This window comes from Molothrus aeneus, chromosome 1, assembly GCF_037042795.1.
Source record: "Molothrus aeneus isolate 106 chromosome 1, BPBGC_Maene_1.0, whole genome shotgun sequence".
Classification (NCBI taxonomy): domain Eukaryota; kingdom Metazoa; phylum Chordata; class Aves; order Passeriformes; family Icteridae; genus Molothrus; species Molothrus aeneus.
In genome coordinates this window covers 46,310,070-46,336,596 of record NC_089646.1, presented here as the reverse complement: position 1 = coordinate 46,336,596, position 26,527 = coordinate 46,310,070, and the positions used below count along the sequence as shown (strand labels likewise).

Genomic DNA, 26,527 nt, shown 5'->3' with positions numbered 1-26,527 from the left:
TGTAAAAACATCATATGTGCAATCACAGGTGTGGAGGGGAAAATAACAATCATATAAAAATTCCACTGATTAGCTTCCCTTCTGTTTCAGGATTTAAAATGTTTCAATCAATGAAAAATGTGCATTAGTCACCCTTTATTTCCTTTAATAAAATGTCTTCCCTTTGCCCCTTCAAGAGGCCTTCTCTCTTATAAATCCATTTATACTGGTGAAAACTTGTTCATAGATTACAAGATTAGAATTATAAAGTCTGTTAAATGATCTAGAATATCCCTCACAGCACGGTTTAAACTGGCAAAAGTTTTTATCCACAGAAAATTGCTTGAAGTTAATTTTGTAGGTATTTATGTTTCCTTCTGAGTCTTGTATAACTGAATTGATACCAATCACAGCAGGAGACAACACATAACAAGAGATGAACAACCACTTCAGTATTTCTTCCAAGGCTATGCTAATATATATTCACTTGTGGCTTTTTTCATTCTATATGAAACAGCAGGCATGATAATGAGATATGAAGCAAACAGACCAAAGCTTTTGTTAGGGTAACCTACAGAACTCACCTATGGTTTTATTACTTGGAGTTACTTGAATCCCAGATTGATAAAATTTTGATGTCATAACATTTCATTCCTTAAATGAGGCATACATCCTTTAAATAAGTTCTGCCCCACAAAATTTGTAGGTAGACAAAATTATTTACATAGACAATAATTCACTTAAAAAAATTAGCTACTCATCTGGGGAAAAAGCTTTTGGCTCTGTAAGTCAAACATATGGTTTTAGCGTAAGAAGCAACTTATTTAGTAATTTAGAAACTATGTAAGTGTTTCTTTTAACCTCAGAAATCACCAGATTCTTCTGCTCCCAGATCTTTCTGGCTTCAGCCTTCTCTTTCTTATTCAGAAGCTCAGGATTGGGCATGGTTCCTGAAGTCCTTGCTTCAATAAGTTTGGTTACAAGTGCCCAGAGGCGCATCTGCCATCTCTGAACGCCGGGCATGGCATCAGCTGAGATTAATGAAAGATTTCAGAATCAAATGTCAGTTACAAGAAAAGAATTCAAAACTTGAAAGAAAAGCAGGAACAGAACATTGGAGATAAGCATTTTTTTAAGAAACTCTCTATTTTAAATGAAAGACATCAATGCAATTAAAAATGTCTTTACAAATAATGCTGAGTTGCTTTAATGGAAAAAAAAATCAGTAAGTATTTTTCTGCAATGACTTTAAAACAGATATATATATAGCAAGAGTACAGCATAGAATATTTACTAAAATCTGTAAAATAACCCAATATTATGTCAATGCTAGAATGCTCATCTGTTTTAATGACTCCACAAAGGAGTTGTATATGCTCTAATTTTTTGAACTCATGGCAGAATACAAACATATACACAAGTATGCATACACATATATTTTCAAATTGAGAAGTTTCTTTTCAGATTTGATTTTAGCAAGTATGTGTACTTTTGTGGCTAGAGATGCTATTGTGCTAATGACTACAAGCTCACCATACTCACACCACAGGAGAGAATGACATGAGCCCTGCGTTGATGTCCACCACTGAGAGGACAAGGAATTTAGTCTGAAGGGCAATCATGCAAAGGCTATCCCATCCAGAGGAGAGAAGGATCATGACAACTGAGAACCACTATTTAACATTCTCTGAATGAAAAAATTTCCTGTGATGGCTTTGCATGGTAAAGTTTTGGTAGGGAGATGCTACAAGGATGACTTCTCTGGGAAGCTTCTAGGAGCTTCCTCCATGTCTGACAGAGCCAGTTGAGCCCAGGAAAAAGGGAGGGATAAAGGGAAGGTGTAAATTTGATTTTACTTCTCATTACTCTCATTTTAACTAGCATTACATTAAATTAATTTCTCAGTCAAGTCTGTTTTGTCCTTGATGGCAAATGCTGAGTCATCTCCTTGCCCTTACCTCAACCCATGAGCCTTTTGTTGTACTTTTCTCCCCCTATCCAACTGAAAAGCAAGGAGTGACAGAGCAGCTTGGTGGGCACCTGACATCCAGCCCAAGGTCAAACCCAAGAGAAACTGCTTAATTTCTTTAATTTAAACATTCATAATGTTGTTATCATCATGTTGTTATCACAATAAATTCAGAACAAAGCGTAGAGATATCTAAGAGATGCATTTCACCTAACTTTCTGTTTTCTTCTCCCCAGGAAATATCTTTAGGCAGCTAAAATTTCCTTTTGTTCACATTTTCCAATATTTTTAACATGAGATGATGCCAAAATCTTCCTTTGTACTTCTCAAGTGGTAAACAGGTTGGCTTGAATGACTAAATACATTTTTGCTAGCATTATAACTATATATTAACTATATATAACTATCATAGCTTTCTTACAAAAATGTTTAATCACCAAGCTCTCATATACTTTGCAACTCAGATTTGGTACACACTATCCTCACAGTAATTCAATTATTCCATTTTCAAGATCAGAAAATACAGCAAAAAGTTTGTGCATCACCAAATTAGCTGCCTCAGAGGGAATTGTGTACCTGTGTAGTGTTTGGGATGCAGCTGTTAAGGCTCAATTCTAAGCGACTAATTTTTTTAAGAGACCTTTTCAAATGCCTAGCTCTCTAGTGTTGTGATTAGGTGGTGACAGAAAGCCAGCTGAGAACTCACAAAGCCCACTCCTCCAGTACATACAATAGTGCAACAATATATAAAGGAACACAAATGAATATAAAGCATGACAGACACAAATGAAATAAAGTTTAGTGCAGGCTGAACTAAGTGGCAAGAACTTAACATGTGAAAGAATGAAGAACTACACTTTTTGAAACCAGGAATGGAGTGTTTTATTAAGCCTTATGCAACAGGAAGGTGAAATGTAAATGAATATATAAGACTACATTAAAATGTATGAACCACAGTAGATAAAAGAAATTAAGACCTTTCAGTATGAGGAATTGCATGACAGGAGTAAATAAATGCACAGGAGGGTAATTCTTAACTTATTCAAGAAGTAAGCTCATAAAAATGTCGTATCTAGAAATATTAATTACTAGGAACTCTGATTATCTTCTAATGAGATTCTTTCTGAGAACTATTTCATAGTCCAGCTTACAAAAGCCATTGCATGTGCATTATATATTGTATAATATTGTATAGTTGCATTTCTGATCTGATATGATTAGAAAAAAAACAACAGATTATAAAGAAAAATAATTTTCAGTTAATCAATTATTGCTAACTAAAAAAAAGATAATGAGGTCCAAGTTTTCAGAAGAAAATAAAACTTAAGAAGTAGTTTTCTTATGTGCTTTTAGCTTATAAGAGGTAAGCTGCTTGTAATAATCTTGTAAGTTTGCCCCAGTGACAGCTTTGTGACTCTCTCTCCTTTAAAAGAAACAAACAATAAAACCTGTTTATGATACTTTTTTGATTCATTTTTTCCAAAACTTGGGCATGAAGAACTGTATTAATTTTGTGTTTAAAATATACTATTTGAGAAAAAAGAAACAAACCCACAAGAAAACAAACTACAGAAAACAATCTGACTTACTTTTAGCATCCCACAAAATGTCTTGTTCTGGAGGAGCAGCAAACAGGATGTAAAGGCGCAGGGTGTCAATGCCATACTCTTTCACTATTTCCTCAGGGTCTATTCCATTGTACTTAGATTTGCTCATTTTTTCCCATGCAACTTGGAGCTTCTCACCAGTTTTTAGGTGGACTGGTTCACTTCCTAAATATTAAGACATAAAAAAACCACTGAAACAAATTTTGCTCACTTGTAACAGCAATTAATTTTGTTCCCTAAGCATGAGAAGAAACTGTTGCTAGCGTTTTGGGTTTTTTTTTTCCAAAACAGCTTAAAGAAGAATACCACCCATTCCAAACACTCTTTTCCCTCCCAATTTTTTCTTGTGTTAATGTTTTGAACACCAGTAATATCCTAAAGCTTCTATCACATCATGATAAAAAGTCTCCTACCACTTGGAAGCTGTATCTGGCATGCATCCTAAGTGCTGCCTTGACAGCTCCTGATATTTAAACTTTTTTATGACGATGACATTTAAAACTTCATAGATAGGTGTACTGATTTGATACAATTCTGACCTGCACTTAGCTTTTGCAAATACCAGAGTTATAGGTTCCAATTGCAGTAAGTTATCCTGAAAAGAGTGTGTTTTCTCTTGCATGAATTTAGGGACAGAGTGGGGCATTCACACTAAAAAAAGGTGCAACTGTGTAAAACCCTCTGCTAAAAAACCCCAATCTTTTCTAGAAGAAAATAGGGTAGCAGAGAGTGGCAAAACTTAAGAGGGTGGATTGGTGGGTTGATTTTTAACTGTCTTACAGGGTTTGTATCCAGTGAAAACAAGGATGTATGAGAGGAATACTTAAGTGAGGCAAATATGACCAAACCATTTTTGTTGCTACAGGTGCCATAGCAATGACTGGTCCAGCTTATGCAATGAAGGCTCTGCAAAGAACTTGAGAATGAGCACTGTTTCCTAAAGGTTTTACATTCCTAATATCTACTGAATGTACCTGCACCTGTGTTAGTTTTGCTGTAATGTTTTTGTAGGTTGTCTGTTTGCTGGGCCTAACTGGCTCCATTCAGCAGGCTGCTGAGCACTGTCTTGACAAAACTGACTTTTGATCTTTTGGACTACACTGGAGCCAAAATAATACCACAGCACTATTTCTATGTTTGGATGCAATTACAAGCTGCTGTATTAGTAGGATCTCTGTGTACTCAGCAGTATGTGTAAATCCAAAACTCACAGAAGTTGCTCTCCAGTTTAAATATTAGATTCATTTTCTCTTCCAAATTTTCCCAGCACTGAAGCAGTCCCTGGCTTTAGGGATGCATCTATGCTGATTTTCCCATGCAGTTTCTCTTACCAGTGAGATCAACCTCCTCTCTCTTCAAACACTGGCCTGTTGTTGTTAGTCTGAATGTCTGATTCTTGATAAGACCTTGAACCAAGAGCTTATGGAAAGGTTCCCTAAGGATGGAAGGAAAAAGAAATTGCTCTGTTGAAAAGAGCTGTCAAAAGCATACTTTATGATAAGCCTCAGGTGTTGAGCCAATCAGGCACAATTTTTTAACGAAACAAGAATTTCAAGTTGACTATACATAAATAGTTGTCACCTTAGAAAGAGTACTTTGTGCATTGATTAATGGTGGCTGGCAAGTCTAAGTATTTATTTGCATTCTGCTCACATTCTTGTACCCTAATTTAGTACTAAGTTATTCTAACATCACTTTTCAAATTAGCATATGGATAACACACAGAAGTTTCTTGTACAACAGTACAATTTCCCTAACTTCAAGCTAAATCTCTTGCGTGAAAGTGTTCAAGTACCTGGCCTCACTGTCTTACAAATATTTAGTTCTAGCTTCTCTCTGAGGAGCACAGGATTTTGAACAAATCAAAATGCTGTTGCACATTTCTTTCTATAAACAGATAGAAAGAACAGAAAGATGTTTCTCTAACATAAGCACCCACATGCCTTGGCCCTTTGCAGAACTAGGCAGGAAGACCTGACTGTATGAAAAAGTGTACTAGAAAAAGAGCAATGCTGAAAAGTTCATATCTCAGTGCATCAATTTTTTAGCACCTTACTTTTCTAGCAAAATTTGTATCAGTGAGAGTAAACTCCCATGAAATGAGTATAAGACACGGCTAAGAAGAGCCTTGAAAGGCAGTAGTGCACTCAGCAAGAAATAAACTCCAAGTAAACACTGCTCTGGTTGACACACTATTGTGGCCCCCTCCTTTAATGATCTTGCATTTCTAATGCATTCAGTCACAGTTCTGTCACTGTTTTCACTGGAAAAAAAAGGCAACAAAATTAATCTGTAAAGCTTTTGGCTCCCACTCAGTAGAACAGGAAAGTAAGGCAGTTCTAACACAGCTTTAAGAACAGCAGGGGCCAGGGAAGGAGGTATGGAGCCAGTCCCAGAAAGCACATAGTCTGGAAGCCTTCTCATGGGACCCTCCAACACAGGGACATCAGTGACCATTATTTTGGAGGACATGATCATCAGTGCTGGTTAATACTGACTCGTACCTCCTAATGCTGACATGTGTGTGCAACATTAAACAATCTGAATTTTCTACACTTTTTACCTAATGAAACCTCAAATATGTACAAAACAACTTATGTAAAATGATGCAGTATTTCTATTAACTTTTAAAAAGCCAGAGTATACCCATCTAAAAAAGCAGTAGTAAAACCAGATTTCCACATTTTATTTCACGTGTACAAAAAAGTCATAATCCAAACCATGATTCACCATTAAGGAGAGGAGTTAATATAATATTTTAAATTATTAAGAAATATAAATTACATGAAAATTTATCTCACAATTTAAAATGAAGTAATTTAATAAAATAATTAAAGTATTATTAAATTATAGAACAATTAGGCATGTTTCTATCATATTAAAGCAGGTATATTCCAAGTACTAGTCCTTAAACACTTCTGATGACTCTGAAGTAAGAAGATATTTGAAAACAAAACTATAAACTGGGAGAGAAAGTGACAGGCTTCATATTTTATCTTAAACATGCTCAAGTTTGAACATGAGCTTCCTTCCTTGCATATTTTTTATACTTATAAATATTGTGCAAGTACTGGCACATATTGATGTATCACTCAGTCACAAAGAAGTGTGAGTCTCTGCCACACCACCTGGTTTTAGCAACAATGTTAGCTAAGAGCAACTCAAGCATCTCTATAAATATTTTGTAGATGATACTTCAGAGGCTGATGAAAAATCTTTGAAAAACTATTTCAAATATAGGATGCAAAAATAATCAAAAATGACAAAATATTATTATAAATTATCCAAATGAAGTAGAAGGTAAAAATTAGGAACAAAAACTTTGTAACCCTATCAACAACAATGGTGGGAAAATGCTTCAGGATAAAACAGTTTATGATACATTTCTTCTGTCTCTACAATCTAGAGACATAACACCACAAGAAAAAAAAAAATTCCCGCCCTATCATTCAGTACTTCAGTCTGTTTAAGATCTCAAACAGTTATTAAAATAGCTACACTTCCTGCTATCTAAAGTAAAGCTAATGAGGTAGCCAGATCATCCAAATCAGATAGGGCTCTCCACTGGAAGTGATTTTTCAAGGAACACTTATTTTTAATGACAAAGAGTTAGTTCAGATCATACGCCAAGTTACTAAAAACTGAATGCAGGAACAAGCATTTCTTATTTTTGTTTATGCTGACAGAAGCTACAAAAATGCAATACAAAATACATTACCAAGTATGGGGAAAAAAACCCCAACCATGTGTCCCTTGTGGGAAACCGCAGGAGTATGGAGACATGCCCAAAAGGAGAAAGCCAGAGCCCATCTGCTAAACACGGGGCTCTAAACCAAATTGTGTTTAGTGATTTTGGCGGTGTTGTGGTGGCTCCCTCTCATGTTCACATGCAGAGTTACACTTGAATTCGTGTTAATAAAACTGCACGCCTCAAACAAGCCCCTTCAAAGGCAGGGATGCACTTCTTGGCCGTAAGGGAACTGCCAAGGGGCTGCAGCACAGCAGGGGTGATGCAATTCTGACCTCAATACTGCAGCACCCATGGTCATGGCATCATAAATACCTCCTGATCCAAAACACCAAGAATAATGAAATTAAGCCACTTTGAGACACAGTGACATTTCTGGCACAGAAGAAGAGTCTGGAGTTCCTCTGAATGCTTGTTCATGTTTCAGACCGTAGATATAATGGAATGGGACAGGCTTTCACCTGCCTGTGAAGTTTGTTTGTGCTCATGCTGGAGTATCTGCACTGAGGCTTTTGATCATGTTGTACATTCCATCTGCAAAGTGTGCCTGACACCTCTGAGAAGGATCAGCTGTGCTAGCCATGAAGTCTGTAACCCATCTTTTCCTTTCTCTAATGTTCATACACAGGTTCATCTCTATGAGAGACCCATCTCTCTATGTAGGACCATGCAATGGATGGTAAGGCAAGCACGGCAGACAGATCAGGAATTCCTGTTCAGGGCCATGTTCTCATGCACTTTGCTTTGTTCTGTGCAGGGTGACCAGCAGGACTTTCAATCCTAGTACAAATGACCTGGCTGGAAGAACTCTGTGGAGCCTGCAACAGTGATAAAATAGTGAATTTAGGAGAAAGGATAGCCCTAGCAAAGGAGCTCGCTGCATGTATTTGCACCCTGCACCTTTAGACAGGATGAGAGAGCCTGAGTGCTGTGCCCTGGAGTGAAGACAAGATTAGATCAGTCACTATTGGCTGAGTTCAGGGGGCTGTGAAACCTGCTGCTAGATACAGCTGTAAAACCTTGTGGAGGTGATGAAGGATTTGGAAACCGATAATTTTAGGAAAAAAAAAAAAAGATAAAACAATATTGAATGTTCAAGATTCCACACAGTTAACAACTGAGAGCTTTTGCTTAAAATCAGCACTAGAGATAAGGTCCTAAATGAATGCAGAGAAGCTGTCGCATTGTTCCTTCACAGAATAAGCTATTTCTGTCACACACAGATCTTTTATTCTGTAACTCAGCTATGTGAAAAATAGTGCCTTCTCACTCTGCAGATTTGCCCTCTATCAGAGTCAAATCTGCTGACTTAACCCCAACAATAAAAATTTTTTATTGCTTTATAACTCTTTAGGGAGAATGTGCTAGATTCCATTTCCAATTATTCATCAGACAGAAGTGATTACTGAAGTTTAGGACAGAACCAAATTCTGTGTAACTTGTACTTGCACAGATGAGCAGGTGCAACAGAGAGTGACAGCACACGCCTGCCATGGTGGATTAAGCTGGAACAGAGGAGGAGTTTTCTGGTCCCAGCTGCCTACCTGGCCCCTCTCCCAGCAGTGGTCACAGCTGGGAGGGCTTGCTGCCTTGTGAATTATTTATAGAACCAATGCATTTTACAGACCAGATTGCTAGAACAAATTGACATCAATTTGGGCTTAATCTGATATCACATGTATGAATACCCAGAGGGTACCACTTATTCTGCCTTGTCATTACTGAGAAATTGAGCAGCATTTCTTTCCCACCGTCTCCAGTCCAATGCATTAAAAAATAAAAGACCATGCCTCATCTTTAGGGGATATTTAAGCTATACTGACACCTTTACAATTCTAAATTCTAACTCTAAATGTCTACAAACACTGCATTTTCAATGAGGGTATGTGTGTCTGTAAATGCCTATTTCATGCATGTTGCCTGTAACATTTCTGTAATAGTCATTACCCCATATTTGGAAAAGATTGCTTTGAAAATCCAAACTACAGGAATTTTAATTTCTGTTTTCAACCACATTACTATATAAATAGCCATTAAAGACTATACATAATTAAAGGCTACACAGAAGTATTTCAATGGATTTGAACATGACAGGATACGAGCTAAACAATGAAAATTTCCATCAAGAAAACATATCAAAGAAAAACTACTACAGATAAGCAGGAATCATAAACATTTTTAAGGATGCTAGATGACACTTTAAAAAGTGGCAGCTCTTGTAAACTGAGATATAACAATTTTATTTATTTAATCAGTGAAAAAGACCTAAGCTACTAGAGAGAGATTGAAAATGCACAAGAGGGCAGTGTTTTTTAACATTTTAGTGTTTTCCCTCAGAGCTGTGGGTTTTGACATCATGACTTTGAGCTTCCTAACAGTAAGCCTGTTGTTTCTAATTATACTTTTCAGATCTTTCAGACCAGTCCTTGAGCAGTTCAAACAGAAGACTGAGCAAAAGTGGCTTCTGATTAACACTAAAACACTTAAAATACATGGTAGTATTTATAAAGGAGTTATGATTTCCATATTAAACCAAAATCCTAATTTGACTTCATGGCTTCAAAGCACCTAATGCTTTACCTTGCATAGAGCTAAAGCAAGTGAACAATTTTGTGCACTTGATGATGAATTTGTTAGAGTCATCTTGCAGTCTGAGCACACATCTAAGCACACACCCAAGCAGTTCATACACCCAGCCCTTGGGGGAATGCTGTAACACATCTTCACACCTTCAACAGCTCCTGCCATTGTATACCATCCCAAAGGAATTCTCCACAGTCTTGCAAACTCCTTCTACAGAAAGCAACTTCTATTTTCTTCTGCCATTGTCACTAGATGTAGTCAGTGCTTCTTAAGGAGTTTTCTTCACTGAAGGTAGAGTTTTCTTCTGCAATCTACCACGTTTAGACCAGGCTAGACTACACAGCTTTTGTGCTACTGCTCTGTCACACCAAGAGTGTGAACAAAACACATTCCAATGTAATGCAGCTACAGAATCACAGCGTCCTTAGAATAATGCAGATTGGAAGGGACCTTTGAAATTCATTTGGTGCAACTCTTTTCTCATATCAGACCTAACTTCAGGTTGTTCAGGGCCCTGTCCAGCTGCATTTTGAAAATATGCAATGATGGAGATGCCACAATGTCTCAAGTCAAATGGTTTCAGTCTCATCACCTTCCCTGCCAAAACTGTACTCCTTCTGTCCAGCTGAACCTTGCTGCAATCTGTGACTGCTACTCCTTTCCTTTCTCCATACATCTCTGAGAAGGGTCTGGCTCAATCTTCTCTATAAACCTCCTTTAGGTAGCAGTAGATAGCAATTACATTCCCTCCTTGGCCTTCTCCTCTCCATGGGGAACACACTCAACTCTTTTAGCCTGTTCTTGTTATGTCATATGCTCCAACCCTGACTATGGTGGTGCTCCTCCTCTAGACCCTCTTTAGTCTGACAGTGTACCTCCCACTGGGGTGAGTGCCTCAAAACTAGACACAGTGTTCCAGTTGTTCCTGAATGATGAGCAGAGATAGCCAAAGCTGGGCATGGTTTTGCTAGTTGAGTATACTGTCATGCCAGCTGCTGACCCACATCCAAGTTGCTGTTCATCAGGACCCCTAAGCCCTTCTCTGCTGTAATCCTCCCCACACAGATGGCACAGCCCCAGATGTTCTGTTGAAGTCATGGTAAAAGATATGCACAGCTCCCTCCTCATCCATAGATGGAATCATCTCACCACAGAAAGAAAGCAGATTAAGTTGGGCATAATTTCTTCTTGGTAAATACATGGTGGCTGCTCCTATCACCTTGTCTTCCATGCCTGAAACTTGTATGTGTCTGGTTTACTTAAGTGAGCCCAACTCAATCCTCCTCTACAATGGGCAGCATCTCTTGCCTTCAAACTTTCCTACTAAGCACTGACCTTGGATTTTCCATCAGGCCAATGTCTTCCTTGCTGTTCTTTTCAATGTATGTCCAGAAGCTCTTCTTACTATCTTCACATTCTTCACCAGTTTCAGTATCCGATGAGCTATGACCTTTCCATAATCCACACTGCCTATCCAGTAAAGGCTTCTACATTCCCCCAGGGGTAGCCCATCCTTACTTTCACTTTCCTTGCACTTATTTTGGTCTTCTTAAGGTCACACAGGAGGTCCCTTTTTAGTCCAGCTGGCCTGTTTCCATGCCTTTTTTTCTAGCACACCAAAGCAAATCACTTACTTTGCAAGAAAAACTCCCCTGCCCTGTAATCTCACTTTATATTGACAATACTTCAGCCACTAATGTGGTTAATGTAATTTTGGAAGGTTGAAGAATTTGACTAGCAAAAGAACATTTTGCTGCTGTGTGTTACAGCTCCACTAGATGGCTGATGGATTACGATTGTAAAATCTTTCGTAGAATTAATAAGCCTAAAACTGATTGCAAGGGAAAGCTTTAAAATTCTCTGCTTGAAGGCACAGCACCTCTGAGAGGAAGGGTCTGCTTTGAAAGGTCCACTCTGAGAGAGAAGAAACAGCCTTCCTGCTGCAGCTACACAGGCTCCACTCTGAGAGAGAAGAAACAGCCTTCCTGCTGCAGCTACACAGGCTGCAGACAACAGAGTGAAACAGGTACACAATCATCTACATCCAATATTTCAAACACAGCTTTCACTACACACTATTGCCCAGCCAAGAATGAGTTATGAAAACACATCACCTATTTTCATCAAAATTAGGAAATACCTTGGGGAAACATTCTGCTAGCTGCAGTAACTTGTCCATCTTTTTCTGGCTCACAACTACTTCAATTCTAGTTTTGTAGCAAAACTACAGTATTTGAGTGAGTTCAGTGACATGTATATTTAGACTCCTCTTTAATGTCAAGATTTTAGAAGGGATACTTGGAAAGAATGAATTTATTTATATGTGTTGCAGCTGAGAAATCACTGAGCAGTTCTTCTCATGGGGTCACTCACTTTGACTCAATCTATTCCATCATCTCTGCTGATGGGAGAACAGAACAGAGCATGGGCCAGAGTTTCGTTGTTCTGCCACTAGTACTCTCCAAGCTGATGATGGCATTTTAGGGTACAAAAGAGCTGAATTTCAGTGGAAATGGGGATGTCAAGCTCAGAATCTTTCTAAGAGGACAAAGAACAGAACAACAGATGACTCACTTTCTTCCATCAAACTTTACCTCTAACCAAAACACAGAACAGTGAATTAGGCTATAGCAGCAGCATCAACAAGAATAATTAAAAGTAATTATATAAAATTAATTAAATAAAAAATAAATTGGCATGAGATAAATATATTGCTTTTGCCTATCAAGAAGTGTTTTGTACTGCTCAGCTCTAATTATACAGTGACTTATAAGAGTGCTTTGTTTTTTACATATGCATGCTTCCACTGAAATTAATGCTATTACTGGTAGGAAGTTAGCTAATTTGAAATAATAGCACTACACAGAATGCCTGAAGTTACTCGTTTGTGCATGCTTTTGCAGGCTGGAAATCTACAGCAGCACTTTATCACTTGCTCTGAGCCAGTTAATACTCATGCAATAAAAACCTTTGTATGAACATATACAGGAAGTGCAACTCACTGTGAGAAACCAAGTACTGACAAGGCAGGAAAATTGAGGCTTAGTCAATGTAATGTTCCACCATCACATCAATGTCCACTAATACTCTTATGAGTCAAATGAAATATGAAGGATTTTAACAGAAATAAATAAGGCTTACTTGTGTTTAGTCATCTTTAGATCATGGCAAAAATGGCTGAAGAACCTTGCATAAAATAAGTGCATAACTGCATGCTCCTTTCCTCCAATGTACAAATCCACAGGCATCCAGTAGTCTGCTAAGTCACTATTAAAGGGCCTGAAAAAACACAATTGTAGGAAAAAATCCAGTGTTGAAAAGATAGATCAGCACTAAAGTAGCTCATCATCCTTAACTGGACAACACTGTTTACTGAGAGCAATACACATGTAATAAAACTTTCATTTTACTATCAAATGTTTTTTATTTTTTTAAGAAGTAAAATGCTTATTATAGACAAAAATTTAGTTTCTGCTGAGATGTAGATCCACAGAAGGATTATTTTCCTATTTTTCAGGCAAGCAATTACCTGAGAAAGCAATGAAAATGCTTGACTGCTCTTTAAATGATTTTTTTGTAAATACCCTGTGGCTGGCTTTAAATTTTTTAGTATTTATCAAGCTTTATACACAAATATATTAGAATGAAAGACAAAAGACATGACCACTTAAAACCAGTTTTTTTAATTGACGGTTTGCATTGCTGCCGTTAGGGGGCAATGGTGCAGTTTACGGCTGCAGAACCCTCTGTAGAGTGAGATGGGTCACAGCACTCCAAGTGAAGGATGCTCGATGAAATGACAATAAATTTGCCATTTACAGCATATTTACATATTGTTGGAGGTCACCTGAATGGTTTCCCAGCATTGCTTACTGCCTCATTACATATTTCCATGTCTCCTGTAGTGGGCCCACAAAATAAAATTTGTACAGAAGTGTTTCTCTAATGTAGGCTTCAATCCCCCGCTCCAACAAATTTATTTGTTTTGTCTGTCTGTCTGATTATTCCATCTGTAATTTTTGTTACAGCAACACTTCCTTCCTCACAGATGAGCTCAGAAGCAAATAATGGATCTGGGATTCATGTCTTTGGTGGAACAAATCAAACCCAACTTGTTCATAGGGTTCCAGAATCAACAGAGTAATTCTCCTGAACGGTAGACCAGTGAAATATGGTTTATGGAAATGAAGGGTTTACATATGCATAGCTTAGTTAAAAGAACTAACTAAATAAATCAAATGCAGGCAGCAATTTAGTGCACAAGTCCATATAAATGTTCTCATTTCAGTGTAAAACAGATTAGACTACACTAAGCTGTTACTTTGACAGTTGGATGTTACATCTGACTATTTATTCTTCAACTTCTGGAAAAGTCCCTCTTGCCCACACACAAAAAATACTTCAACTGTAATGGAGAGGAAGCAATCTAGCTAACTCAGTAATAGCAGTAATATATTCATGCTATCACTAGAAAATAATTAAAACTGGCATGAAATAAAAGAGTTCATAGAAGATTTTTCTCTAGTTTAACCAAACTAGTGCTGCCAATACAAAAAAAAAAATTGGCCCAGCAATACTAAGTCACTGAGTATATGCAGTATGCTTCCAGACATTGCTCTGCACAATAAATAAATACATGCCCAAACAGCCCATCATGTGGTATCAATGTTTTAAAATGTCATTCTTCCTGTCCTCCTCAGACTGCATAGTAGGGATGTTGCACTAATTCCTCTTTGGGAAAAAAAGTGCTATCAAGCAGTGCTACTAGAGCCACACTATGAAGCAGAAAAACACCTTAATAACTACATCTGTCTTCCCACACTCTCCATGCTGCAGGCACTAGTCCATAGCACATGAAAAATCTCCTTTCATTAATAATGCATGCAGTGGAAGTGCTGACACAGCAGGACATTGCTGTGATACCTCTTCACTTGAGGTCTGCACGCAAAGAAATGGCAAGAGACACCAGAATTTAAAAGGAGAGAAGGGAAGTTCCAGGCTTGGCAGCTGCATATTAAACAGGACTATTCCTCTTCTTACCAGGGGAACAGCACTGCCTGTCCACACACTGAACTCCTCAGTGCATTGCCAGGGAGGGTACACTCCATGCAATTTACCACGCTCAGAGTCATGGCAGGCTGTCATTCCTGATGGCACAACCCACTAAGGAACTTCAGCTCCTCAGCTGAACATTTTCTCTGAGCCCTGCCTCATAATTCCCACTCATGCAAATTTCTGCTCCTTGCCCTGTAGTTCCTGTGCTTACACACTTGTGCTTACACATCCTGCTCTTCTAGATCTCCTGACACAGGAGCAATCAGATACCACATTTTTAGACCAGCTCCAGATATTGTCCTGGTTTTAGCTGTGATAGAGTTCTTTTTCTTCTGAATAACTGGTACAGTGCTGTGCTGTGCTTTGCATTCAGTATGAGAATAATGTTGATAACACACAGATGTTCTGGTTGTTGCTGAGCAGTGTGTACTGTAAGCCAAGCACTTCTTGGTCTCCTGCTCTGCCAGAGAGCACATGTACAAAGAAGCTGGGAGGAAGCACAGCCAGGAAGGCTGACCCACACTGGCCAAAGGGATATTCCATACCATGGACTGTCATGCCCAGTGGATAAACTGGGGGAGTTGGCTGGGAGATGCCAATTGCTGCTAAGGGATGGGCTGGGCAGCAGTCAGCAGATGGTGAGCAATTATATAGTGCATCACTTATTTTTCTTGGGTTTTCTCTCTCTCTTTCTCCCTCTCTTTTTTATTAGAATTATTATTATACTTTCTTTTAGTTATTAAACTGTTCTTATCCAAGCCATGATTTTTACTTTTTTTTTTTTCCTCCTCCTAACTGTCCTCCCTAGCCCACAGGGTGTGTGTGGGGAGTGGTACTTAAATGCCAGCTGAGATTAAACCACACCACCAACCCTGTGCCGTGCTCAGGCCCAAAGGGTAGGCACATAATGAGGGCAGTGCAGGGATTTACCCTGCCAGCAGACTGAAGCTAGAAGCTGGAAGCACCTGAGTGTGTGGTCTCTTTGTTCCCTTGTGTTCTGTGCAGCAGGCTTGCCCCCAGTGGCCCTGTGCCTGCAGCTCTCACCTGTCAGTGTTGTGAGGGTCAGTGTACCTCAGGTAGTACCAAGCAGAATCAACAAAAGTATCCATGGTATCAACTTCTCGCCGTGCTGCTGCCTTGCACCTGAGCAAGAGGGGAGAAAAGCTTCTTTTAGATAAGTGACAAGCTTGGAAAAAAAACCCAAACAAACATGGACAGAGTGGCCATAAAGACATTTAGATTGAAAACTGAGCAGTCTGAAGAGTGACATGTTCAGAAAAAGTCCAACAACAGTAACAGGACTGATTTCTTCCCTCTCCCTCCCAAAACATAGCAAAAGCAAGCCTGAGCAGCCATCATATCCAGCAACAGCAGAAGATGGCACTGTACTGGACAGCCCTCTCAATCTTGGAATTTTTTAGAATTGCCATTTTAAAAGCTACAAAGCACAGACAAGCATACTTTGCCATCAAGTTAATGGGTACTGAATATAGATCACGGTCATTAGGTACCAGCAGATTTAGCAGAAAGGTCAGGTGGTTGCCTCTCACTGATTGTCTGTACAAAATGGTCTTTGCAGATTCCATTTATTATCTCTAGAAAAAATTAACTTAGTTTGATTTCAGCTTTCACTGAGATCAAATCTCTTCTAGACCTTGTAGCACTATTTTAATTTGTGATTACAGCAAATTGATTTTTGCTTGTAATTATATTGGCAGCCCTAAGGAACAGTTTCAAAATAGATTTTAGGAGCTCAGGTTACTTTCTGTTAATTTCTCCTTGAATATTTGTTGTTTGTAGGAGCCAATAATCACATTTAATAAACTTCCATTTGTTGTAAATGATCCCTCTTAAAACTCTTACTATTAAAACAATGGGGTTATTCTGAAGTCAATGAAACTTTGCAATCTGTGACACTTTTGTACATAAATGACACTGATTATATGTAAGAAATGTACAAAGTTAATAACTGCAAGTAAATGCATGTATATAGTAGTAGTAAGTACACATAATGAACGGGGACTGGCTATTTCATATTTACTAACTGCATATTTAGTCTCTGATCAGTCTTGATGAGTGAGCTGCAACATGTATCTCTGCTTGTCTGCCTGATACTTCAGCTTGGCTTGCCAAGGCAAGTTTACAAGAACATCACCCCTTAACATTTTCCTTCCTTCTGTCTCTGTACCTGGTCCTCCTCTACATGCAAGTTTTTCTTCAATTGAGAATAATGTAATAAAGGAGTTTCACTTCTAACTGCTTTTTAGTGTAGAAAAATAATTTTTTAAAATTGCACACATAAACAAAGACTCAGCCAATGTAAAAGAATGGCTTTTCTGTCAAAAGTAAGAATACTTTACAGTCATTGAACCCTAATTACATCTGCTTCATGCCTCTGTGCTCTAAATGGACATGGCTCACTAACACAGAGACAGCATGGGCATCTTTCAGAGTTTATACAATTTATATCAATACTGTGATTACAGGCGCAATACTGTAATGTCATTAGACAATCTTCAGACAACTAACACAATTACTGGACTTGTATAACAAAGAATAACTTGGGCATCTCCTCTCATTTATGACTGTTAACATTATTGTCACCCAAATACTCAGACTTTTGTATCTTTCCATCTGGCTTTCCTTACTAATTACAGATATTAAATGAAACTAATAAAAAACCCTATTACTGGAGAGAAGAACTAAAGGAAGGGATGATGTCACTTCTTGGAGCAACAAAAAGGCAAGGATGACCACACAGTAGTAATAGTTCAAATGATTTGAAACTGTAGCAGACATGGATGAGCAATACTGATGATAGCTGTCAAAAAGGTGAAAATTAGGAAGACAAAGATGAGAATTTAAAAAGTTAATTTCAATAAGCTACTACCTTTTAGGCTAAGAAACTAATCCTGTGTGACTTTATTTCTGAAACAAACTAAATAAATGCCTTCGATTAACTTCTATGCAGAGCAGCCACAATAACTATCCAGAAATCATAAGGATTTGCTATACATCAAAAGTGTGTTATTGTCTGGTAAACAACAAAATAATTTTTAACTAAGGTTGTAGGGGAAGCCAAGAGTGCACATAGTGACTTTCAGTGACAACAGGAAAATTTTTCAGTTGAAATTAGGAATTGTAGACCAAGGCATTTCTGGGGCTTTTACTAAACCTGTGGATTTTATTCAGTAAGGCTTCACACTTTAAAATACACTACTATGTGCAATTTCAATAGGCACATCTGAGAGGAAATTTTCTATGCAGAAACATGGGAGTAAAGGTCTGTTTTACAAAAAATTACATGTTATCAACGAAGTTTAAAATACATGTTGCCAGAGAACCATGGAACTGCTGATATTAAAAAAAAAAAATTAGATGTTATAAATCTGCTGAATTATCAGTGAGAGCCCTATTGCCATTTATATGTCTGATTTCCCTACCTGGCAGCCTGACAACATGCTTCACATTAGTTTGGTCAGGCTACTAAGAGCAGCAATGCATTGCACTGCTGATGAAAAACTTCTCAGGGATACTTTATGTTCTACCAGTTCCTCCCACAGAACCTATAGGCAAACTTCAGTGTACAGAGTATCTATGCAGTCCTCAAGATTACACAACTGATTTTTACAACATATCTCTCACTACATCAATTAGACTTTTTTCTTTTTCTTTTTTTTTCTTGAACAGATGGACTACAAACAAAAAGGATTACAGTGACAACAGGATTTACTTTCAAATCTGAATTACATGCTATCCGTAAGGTACACCTTCATGATAAAGACTGATATAGCTGAGGGAAGACTTTATTGTTGACTTTTACAAGAAAATAAAGACAATGTTAGTTTCCTTAACAAGAGGACTAATTCAGTAATCATTATAAGCTTTATATGAACACTGATGAAAGACAATTAAAATAACTGTAATAAATGAAGTGATAAATACTGTTAAGAAATGGAAAACGCAGAAAATTATTCTGTTTTTCCTTTTTTTCTCTCCTTTAACTTAAAACCAGTGAGTTTTGTTTTAACTTGTTTACGAAAAAAGAGCAGTAGGCATTGAGTGTTGCAAAAAAAAAGAAGTTTTAGAGAGTGTAAAAGAAAAAAATCCCTGTTTATAAAAAAACAGCAGGAGGCATTGAGTGTTGCAAAAAAAGGTGTTTTAGAGAGTGTATAAGAAAAAAAATCCCTGTGCTGGGTCAAACGAAACATTATTTTGGAGTAGTATCCTGTCTCAGAGCAGTCACTCGCCAACACTCTGCGAAAGCGCACAAGGAACAGGCAGGTGCAAAGTGATCTCTCCCAGCAAATACAGCACTGACTTACTTTGGACAGGAACAGTTCACCCATTCTGGGGCGCTCTCCAAAGGTGAGGCTCCCTTTCCTGTGAAGGTGGTGACATTGGGCAGCACCACAGGTAAGTCCCCATAAGGCACAGGGACAGTGCCGCATGCTGGGCAGTGAATGATTGGGATGGGCGTTCCCCAGTAGCGCTGTCGAGATATTAACCAGTCTCTCAATTTGTCACTCGTTAGGTCTCCACCTATTCTTTTATTTTTGGCCTGCTGAGTAATAGCTTTTAAAGCCTCTTGCCGAGTCATGCCGGTGATCTGATTGAAAAAGAAAACAAAATGAGATGTGGAAAAAGAAAGAAAAAATTTTAGGTGCTGTCAGTGAAAGTGCAAGAACAAACAAAACCAGTCAGTTTTCTGAGAGTCAAATAAAATAATAATTTCCCTCTTACCGCAGGTTAACATCCTGCTATCCAAGAGACTATTCACATACCAGCTGCTCATTTGAGCCTTCTTGCTTAAAGGATTATGTTCTTGATGATCTGAATAGAAGAAGGCTGAGAAAGAGTAATGTAGACCCCTTCAGCCATTATTGGCAGATATTTGCATACTTTACTGCTGATATCTTTACCAGTTGCTATACGCCAAAACTTTCAGAATTCTATCACAAACATAAGGTAGAGACTGAGGAAATGCAAATGAAAACTGCTTTCCTTCTCCTCTGTTCATTTCAGGTTTTTCTATTCTTGCTTTCACATCCATTTGAACCACTTGAACCCTACCTGGGAAGTAATGTGTCTGCTATTAAAACACAAATTTTCAAGAGCTAGATCTAAAGACAAGATTCCTATGTCTCTTGAGGGATCCATGATACCACAAAGGCTGAAGCCACATTTCAATGAATTTGTGGAAGAAAGATTAGCATGTTCATGTTTAGGTTAACATTCTATTGAGGTTATGAAATAAGATCAACTTTTAACATTGGTTAAATTATTCAGTTTCCATTATAGAACTGAAACCAATACAGAGGAAAGTTCAACCTTCCTCTCCTGTACAAAAGGAAAAAAATTATTTTATTGCTACAGCAGGGCCAACATATTTCATCGTTAAATTATTCCCAGAAATTTGATAGCATAAGCTTGGCTTGATTTAAAACAAACAAACAAACAAACAAACAAACAAACAAACAAAAATCCCTTTAATCATACAAAGTTTTTGGCACTCTTGAGAAAACAGATTTAGTCTGCATTGTTACTGTAAGCTGGAAAGAAATCCATACTTTTTTTATACTTATACTTTTTTATATTTATACTTTGTATACCCACCTCTGCAGAATTAATGACCTTCTCCAAACCATTTGGCAATGTCTCAATGACTTCAGTGAAAGAAATGCCCAGATTTTTAGCTACTGCAGCATCTTCTGCACTAGTACTAGGAATTCCTAGAAGGGATGAAAAACCATTTCATTTCTATGGCACTCTCTTTATAATGACTTACATTTTCCTAGAAGAGTTGAAGAAAATGGTTTAAGAAGAGTAAAAACGTTTTTGTATTCTTTAAGCAGTGAAATTCAACCAGCAATAATTAACACTCAGTAATTTCTCAGGTCCTCTGTAATTCAAACATTCATCAATGTCCTGTCCTTCTTTCAGAAAAGTTTGAAAATTTGATGGTTCTGAAAAAACTAAAAATGAAGCCATAAAATTTGGATAGAATTATAGAATTTTCAATATAACCATATTATCTAAATATAATATATTTAAACAATAGAAATTTTAATTCTATTTGCTAATATGATAATCAAAGACTCAACAAAGAGCAGTCTTCCTGTTTCAATATTAATTTATGTCTAATTTCATAGAATTAGGAAATAATAGAATATTATTAGAATTAGAAGTCATCTAATTTCACCATAATGCAACAGTCTCAAACATTACTATCCCTTTAACTTACTATGAAAGACATGATTTGTTTATAAACTCAGGGAAACTATTAAAATAACATCAGTTTGCTATTCAAACTATAACTAGTGAGAACACTTCCTACAGCTATTCAGATGAGTTACACAACTTGCACTATTTAAGGCTCCCAAAGCTCTCTTTCCCTTTGCATTTTATTATTTGGGACAGTCATGCATTTTAATTCTCCTCTGGAGGGTTTAACAGTGAGTTAAGAAATTTCTTAGCTTGTTTTATTATCACATGTATTCTGAAATAATATTAAGATACTATCAGATTTATTATTTACACAGAGATACATATTTCTGCATATTTTTCCCCTTCAATGATAATTTAATTAATATTTTGAACCATTTTGCAATTACTGTCATCTTTAAAAGGCAAAGAAACTTATTCCAACAAGATAATGTCAGCATTAAGTTGGTGAAAACTACACAGAAAAGTTCTCAAAATATTTGCTGAGCACATTGGAATTATTAACTAAACCAGCTTAACAATTGTCTTAGTTCAGGCAGTGAAATGCCAGCTATACTTTAACTCTGCCAATATGTGGAAGTTTGGAAGCAGATGACTAAAGAAAATCAAACAAAACTCCCCTGTGACAAGTACCTCCTTAACTAGAAAAACACAAAATTGCTATTTTATCTTCCCAGCAGATGTACGCTCTTGCCATTTCAAGAACAATGTTTGTATCTTAATTTGTCAGAGAGCCCTGCAGTCTGCAACAGGTGACTTCACAATATGCTCTACAAATGGAAAAAAGCAGCTCCCACTTTTTGGTCTGCTTCCTTTTGGAAAGATGATGCTATTAATGTACACTGGCAAAGCTCAACAGCTGGCACCCTCAGCTTCCCATGAAGAGCTGGGCTCTTTCCAGCAGACATAAGGCCAAGGTATGTGCCAGCAAGCTGGAAGATTTTAAGGAAAATTAAGATTAGGTATCTCAGTCATTTGGCTTCTCCAATATAAGGAAAACCTTTGTTTGTCAAAACCAGATTCAAATCTAAAGTGTAAGATGTGGGCATGTTATAAGCAAGGTATACAGCCCAAATGGGTAATTTCCATCAGCCCTGTGAGGGTCATCCAAGACATTTTTGCACATTCAGCTGGTTTAATTCAGTCCAGTTGTGCAAAAATAGCCAATAGTGGCAGCAGTGAAAGCAGCAGCCCCAGGACAAGAAAGAAGTATCAGCAATAGTGAGGCAACAACAGGAGTTAAGAGATAAATAAATGCACTGGAAAAGGGGAAGAAGACATAATTATTTCCCTTTAGGACTGGCATAGAACATTGCCTTCTTAATGCAGCTGAGTCCATGGCAATGCACAAGAGTAAACTAAGAGCTTGGTGGGTGCATATTAAAATAGATATGGTTTTTAAAACTTAGTCCAATTTCTACTTAGACTTATGAGGACGATCATATTATCTAAGAGGACATACTTAGCTGCCCAGTTTTGGGACCAGGCTCCATGTCCAGGAAAGGAGTAAGACAGGAGCTTCATAGGACAACTTTGAGAACAGAAGCTCACTGCAGGTGATTCAGCATCCTCTAGCAACACCCTCCCCCTCCACTTATCCATCCTCAACTCTAAATCAGGTGCCTTAAATTATGGGAATGCTACCTTGAGAGATAAAGGATCTAAGATAATTGTCCAAGACTACCTCAAAACAATTATTACCTATCCTGAACTATTTTACTGGCCTCAAAACAAATATTACAAGATAAAAGTCAAAGTTGGAGGTTTTGTACATTTACCACCTGAAGCATTTCTCTATAAGCATGTACATAATTTATGTAAACTTTAGACACACAAAAAAAGGCCAAAAATGGTACAGTTCTGTTTTGATAAAGGATGGTGAGAGACAGCCAAACACATATGTTGTATGTAACCAATTTTCTTAAGATATGCAGATCCTCAAACTTAGCTCATTAAATGCACTAATTTTATAATATTTCCATTTAATATCCTGTAAATCTCTTCACCCACATAGATTCCACATAGCTCCTTTTCCCTTCCTTCTTCCCTAATGGAGAATAGAAATCCAAAATCCAGGAGAGAGAGCCTCCTTGTGTTCAAATATGTACTACACCAGTATCTTGTGCTCCAATACAGCAACTGAAAAGCATACTATTCCACTTAAATATTTAATGTCACATACCTATTTTAGTATCAAGATAATTATCAAAATTGGTTTTTGCTGAGATGACTACAGGAATCTCCTGTTTGGTAAGCAAATTCACAGCTGTCACTGAAGTAAGAGAGTCTGAAAACAAATGTAATGATATGGTAGGTAAAATATAATAGAAGATATGCTAAGAACATCACTTAACATTACAATGCAGTTTATCTTAAACTTACATGAATTTTAAGTAACAGTTTTCTTTAAAAAAGAAAGCGACAAACCCACTCATATTTCAAAAAAGCTCAGATGTATTAAAATGCTCAGTACGTCAGATTGATAAATCATAATGATTAGAAAACATACTTATAACAAGCACCTTTATAAAAACAGAGTAAGATTTGGATTGTAACAAAAAATTGAGTCTTTGATCAAAATACAGGCGGCTGCAAAGTTGTACAAACTGGTTTTATTAAGCCCTGAATTGTGTACTAGCATACAATGCTATAAAATTCCACCAAAAATCAGATAAAACTGCAGGGGAGCATATATCCTTATGATTTAATTTCTTACAGAAGAACTACAAAGCATATGACATCCTTTTTTTCTAACCTGGGTTAAAAAGCCACCTTAGTAACCTACTGATTTCCAAACAGGATATTCATATTCATATTCCAGATGAGGAACCCCATGTCCAACTAAGGGGAAACAGGAGAGGAAAGAATTAAGGGTGAGGACTAATAAACTGAAATTGATGTACAATGTGCATATTGGGTGGCTCAGCAAGAAGAAATCCAAACCTGAATACTCCAAATTTTGAGGATTTGAACACCAGATCTCAATTTTGGCCTATTTCTAACTTTTTCAGTGCCCTTAAGTTGATGATAATTACATTCATTAAAATATGGGCTGCTAAGAGCTTCCTTTCACCTTTCTTCATAGCTAAGCTGAGGCTATGAAGGCTGCATTGCAATGCATAAAATCTGCTTGAAGTAAAGTAACAGCAATTTTGAGAACAGGGCTGTTGCATCTCATCACGCTTCTTAACGCAAATGATACATTTTATTTCTGATTACTACTTTTCCAAATTTTAGGTGTCTGAGGTATCCATATTATAAAGAAAATTTATACATTCCAACCACCACACACAGCTTTCCTCTGTTTAAAAAAAGTACAAAAGAGACAATTTCATTTTTTAAAAGCAACTAACCAAGCGTCATGAGCAGGAAGCTGAGTGGGCAGGACACTGCTTTTAAAAATAACTTCTCTCTTCCACCCAGCAATAATTTTCATTTTATGCTGGAACCCAAAATAATAACTGCACTCAATGAAGGTGCTCTTTCCTGTGCTCATTTGCTCACATCATTATCATCATAACCAAAAAGAGAGAGTGGTACAGGTACAAGTGTAAGACAATGTATGCAGAGTATTATAATGAGATAATGAACAACGTATTGGTCAAATCTTTATCTCAGGCACCTCCTGCTGCCCAAAACCATTAGACTTACCAGATTCTGAATTAACATACATTTTTCTAGGCAAAAAAAAATTAAAATTGAATGTTTGACAAATGGTTGTTCTATTTATTTAAATAATAGTAGCCTAAAATACAGACATGTACTTCAAGACTAAAGGTTTTAGAGCTTTCAGTTACTCGGCTATACAATTGCTCTTTTTTCTTGCCTAGAAAACATAAAAACATACCCTCCTAATTATTTAAATGAGAACACAGTGAAGCAAGAGAATTGCAAGACTATGCCCATTGAATAGAAAACAATTACATTTAATGAAATTAAAATTTCAGTGTTACTGAGGAATTTTTTATAAAAGTCTTGGTTAATGTGAAAATAGGGTCTATATAAGGCCATCCATTTTTTTTTTTAAATTTAAATGGCATTTTTGGCCTTTCATATGTAAGATGCCAATCTCACCTAATTTCAACTGAAGAATGTCTGTAAGTATATTCACAAGTAGCAGGAGTATACAATAGCAAGTTATGTGAAATTGTGCCTCTTCTTTGAGGACTTTTGGCTGTCATTATTTCAACCCAAAGTTTCTTAATTTAACTCAGCCAAAAAAGCTTTAAGCTTATTGTTAACAGACACACAAAAAAGCTTTTGCAAGTATTTCCACTTAAAAACCAATATAAAAATATACCATTGTCCTTATTAAAAGCAAATTTTGTACTTTTGTGGTTTGGCTTAAAGCATAAGATCCAACAAAGGTACAGGCACATGCATGAACGTGTGTTTGTGCAGTTAGTGCTTTGATTTGGTTCAACTGCAAGAACCACAAATTTGTTCTCCAAAATTCTCCAAGCTTTTCTCACCTCTTAGACAAGGGCTTTATGTACTCAACACAGTCAGGCTCCATGTTTCTTTCTACTAGCAAGCAAACTTTTTAAGGTAGAAAATAAGTACTTAAAAAAGCAGGTTCTGTACAACCAACGCAATTTACCACAAGATGCTGCTGAAATCAGATGTTATTCAGACCATCTTATCTTTACCAGTAAGGGAAAAAGAAAATATTGAACACTAGCCTGAAGTAGAAACAAAACATATTGTATTTACTCGTCATGTCCAGGTTTTCCAAACAATAAAAACATACTAGACCATGGATGCTAAATACAGGCAGAATTGGTGGTTGGAGACTTCAGGAAAGCAGTTAAAAATTAAAGCATCGCCAGTTGACTGTGCAACTGCCATGAACTGCCTTAGGGATACTCTGAATTTACTCCATTAGAGTCTTGTACTGACAATGGATCTGAATAGTAGAGTATTATTTTACTGTCAGTGATCCACTTTGCTATGTATTAGTGATCAAACCACAGATTTTTTTTATTTAATTTTTTTTAATAAACTAAAAAATTAGTGATATATTGACCTCTTTAGAGTCCTTATGACAGGAAGAAATCATTGCTGGTGCAAGAATTAGTTCTGCTGTCTTTGTGCTAATGACACATACCTTATAGACATGAGATTTTCCAATGGGCTGACACAGTCAAATTTGGACTATTCATTTCTGGTGGATGAGGAAACAAGAATCTGTTCCATTGCTTTTATATAGTGTAACAACTATTATAAAAAGAAGAATTCCAGCATAGCTGCTCTTGCCACATCTGAAGCCAGGACAGGCTGATGTGACACTGTGCGACATCGTGAGAATCAAAGGCCTGCTTGCTCTCAACAGGAACAGCTCCTGCTCAGCTTGATGCACAT

The 26,527-nt window shown here is 37.2% G+C and overlaps 1 protein-coding gene across 1 annotated transcript in view; it reads right to left on the bottom strand.

The window, feature by feature from the left end:
• The window catches only part of LARS2 (leucyl-tRNA synthetase 2, mitochondrial), an 83,079-nt gene that overhangs the window by 14,600 nt on the left and 41,952 nt on the right, over positions 1–26,527 (bottom strand). The window contains exons 10-17 of the mRNA XM_066572070.1: positions 23,349–23,453; positions 20,558–20,673; positions 19,267–19,550; positions 15,986–16,084; positions 13,028–13,165; positions 4,887–4,990; positions 3,538–3,720; positions 841–1,010 (exon numbers count right to left, since the gene is read on the bottom strand). Of these exons, the coding sequence (XP_066428167.1) occupies positions 841–1,010; positions 3,538–3,720; positions 4,887–4,990; positions 13,028–13,165; positions 15,986–16,084; positions 19,267–19,550; positions 20,558–20,673; positions 23,349–23,453 (1,199 nt within the window). The remainder of the gene's footprint in view (positions 1–840; positions 1,011–3,537; positions 3,721–4,886; positions 4,991–13,027; positions 13,166–15,985; positions 16,085–19,266; positions 19,551–20,557; positions 20,674–23,348; positions 23,454–26,527) is intronic.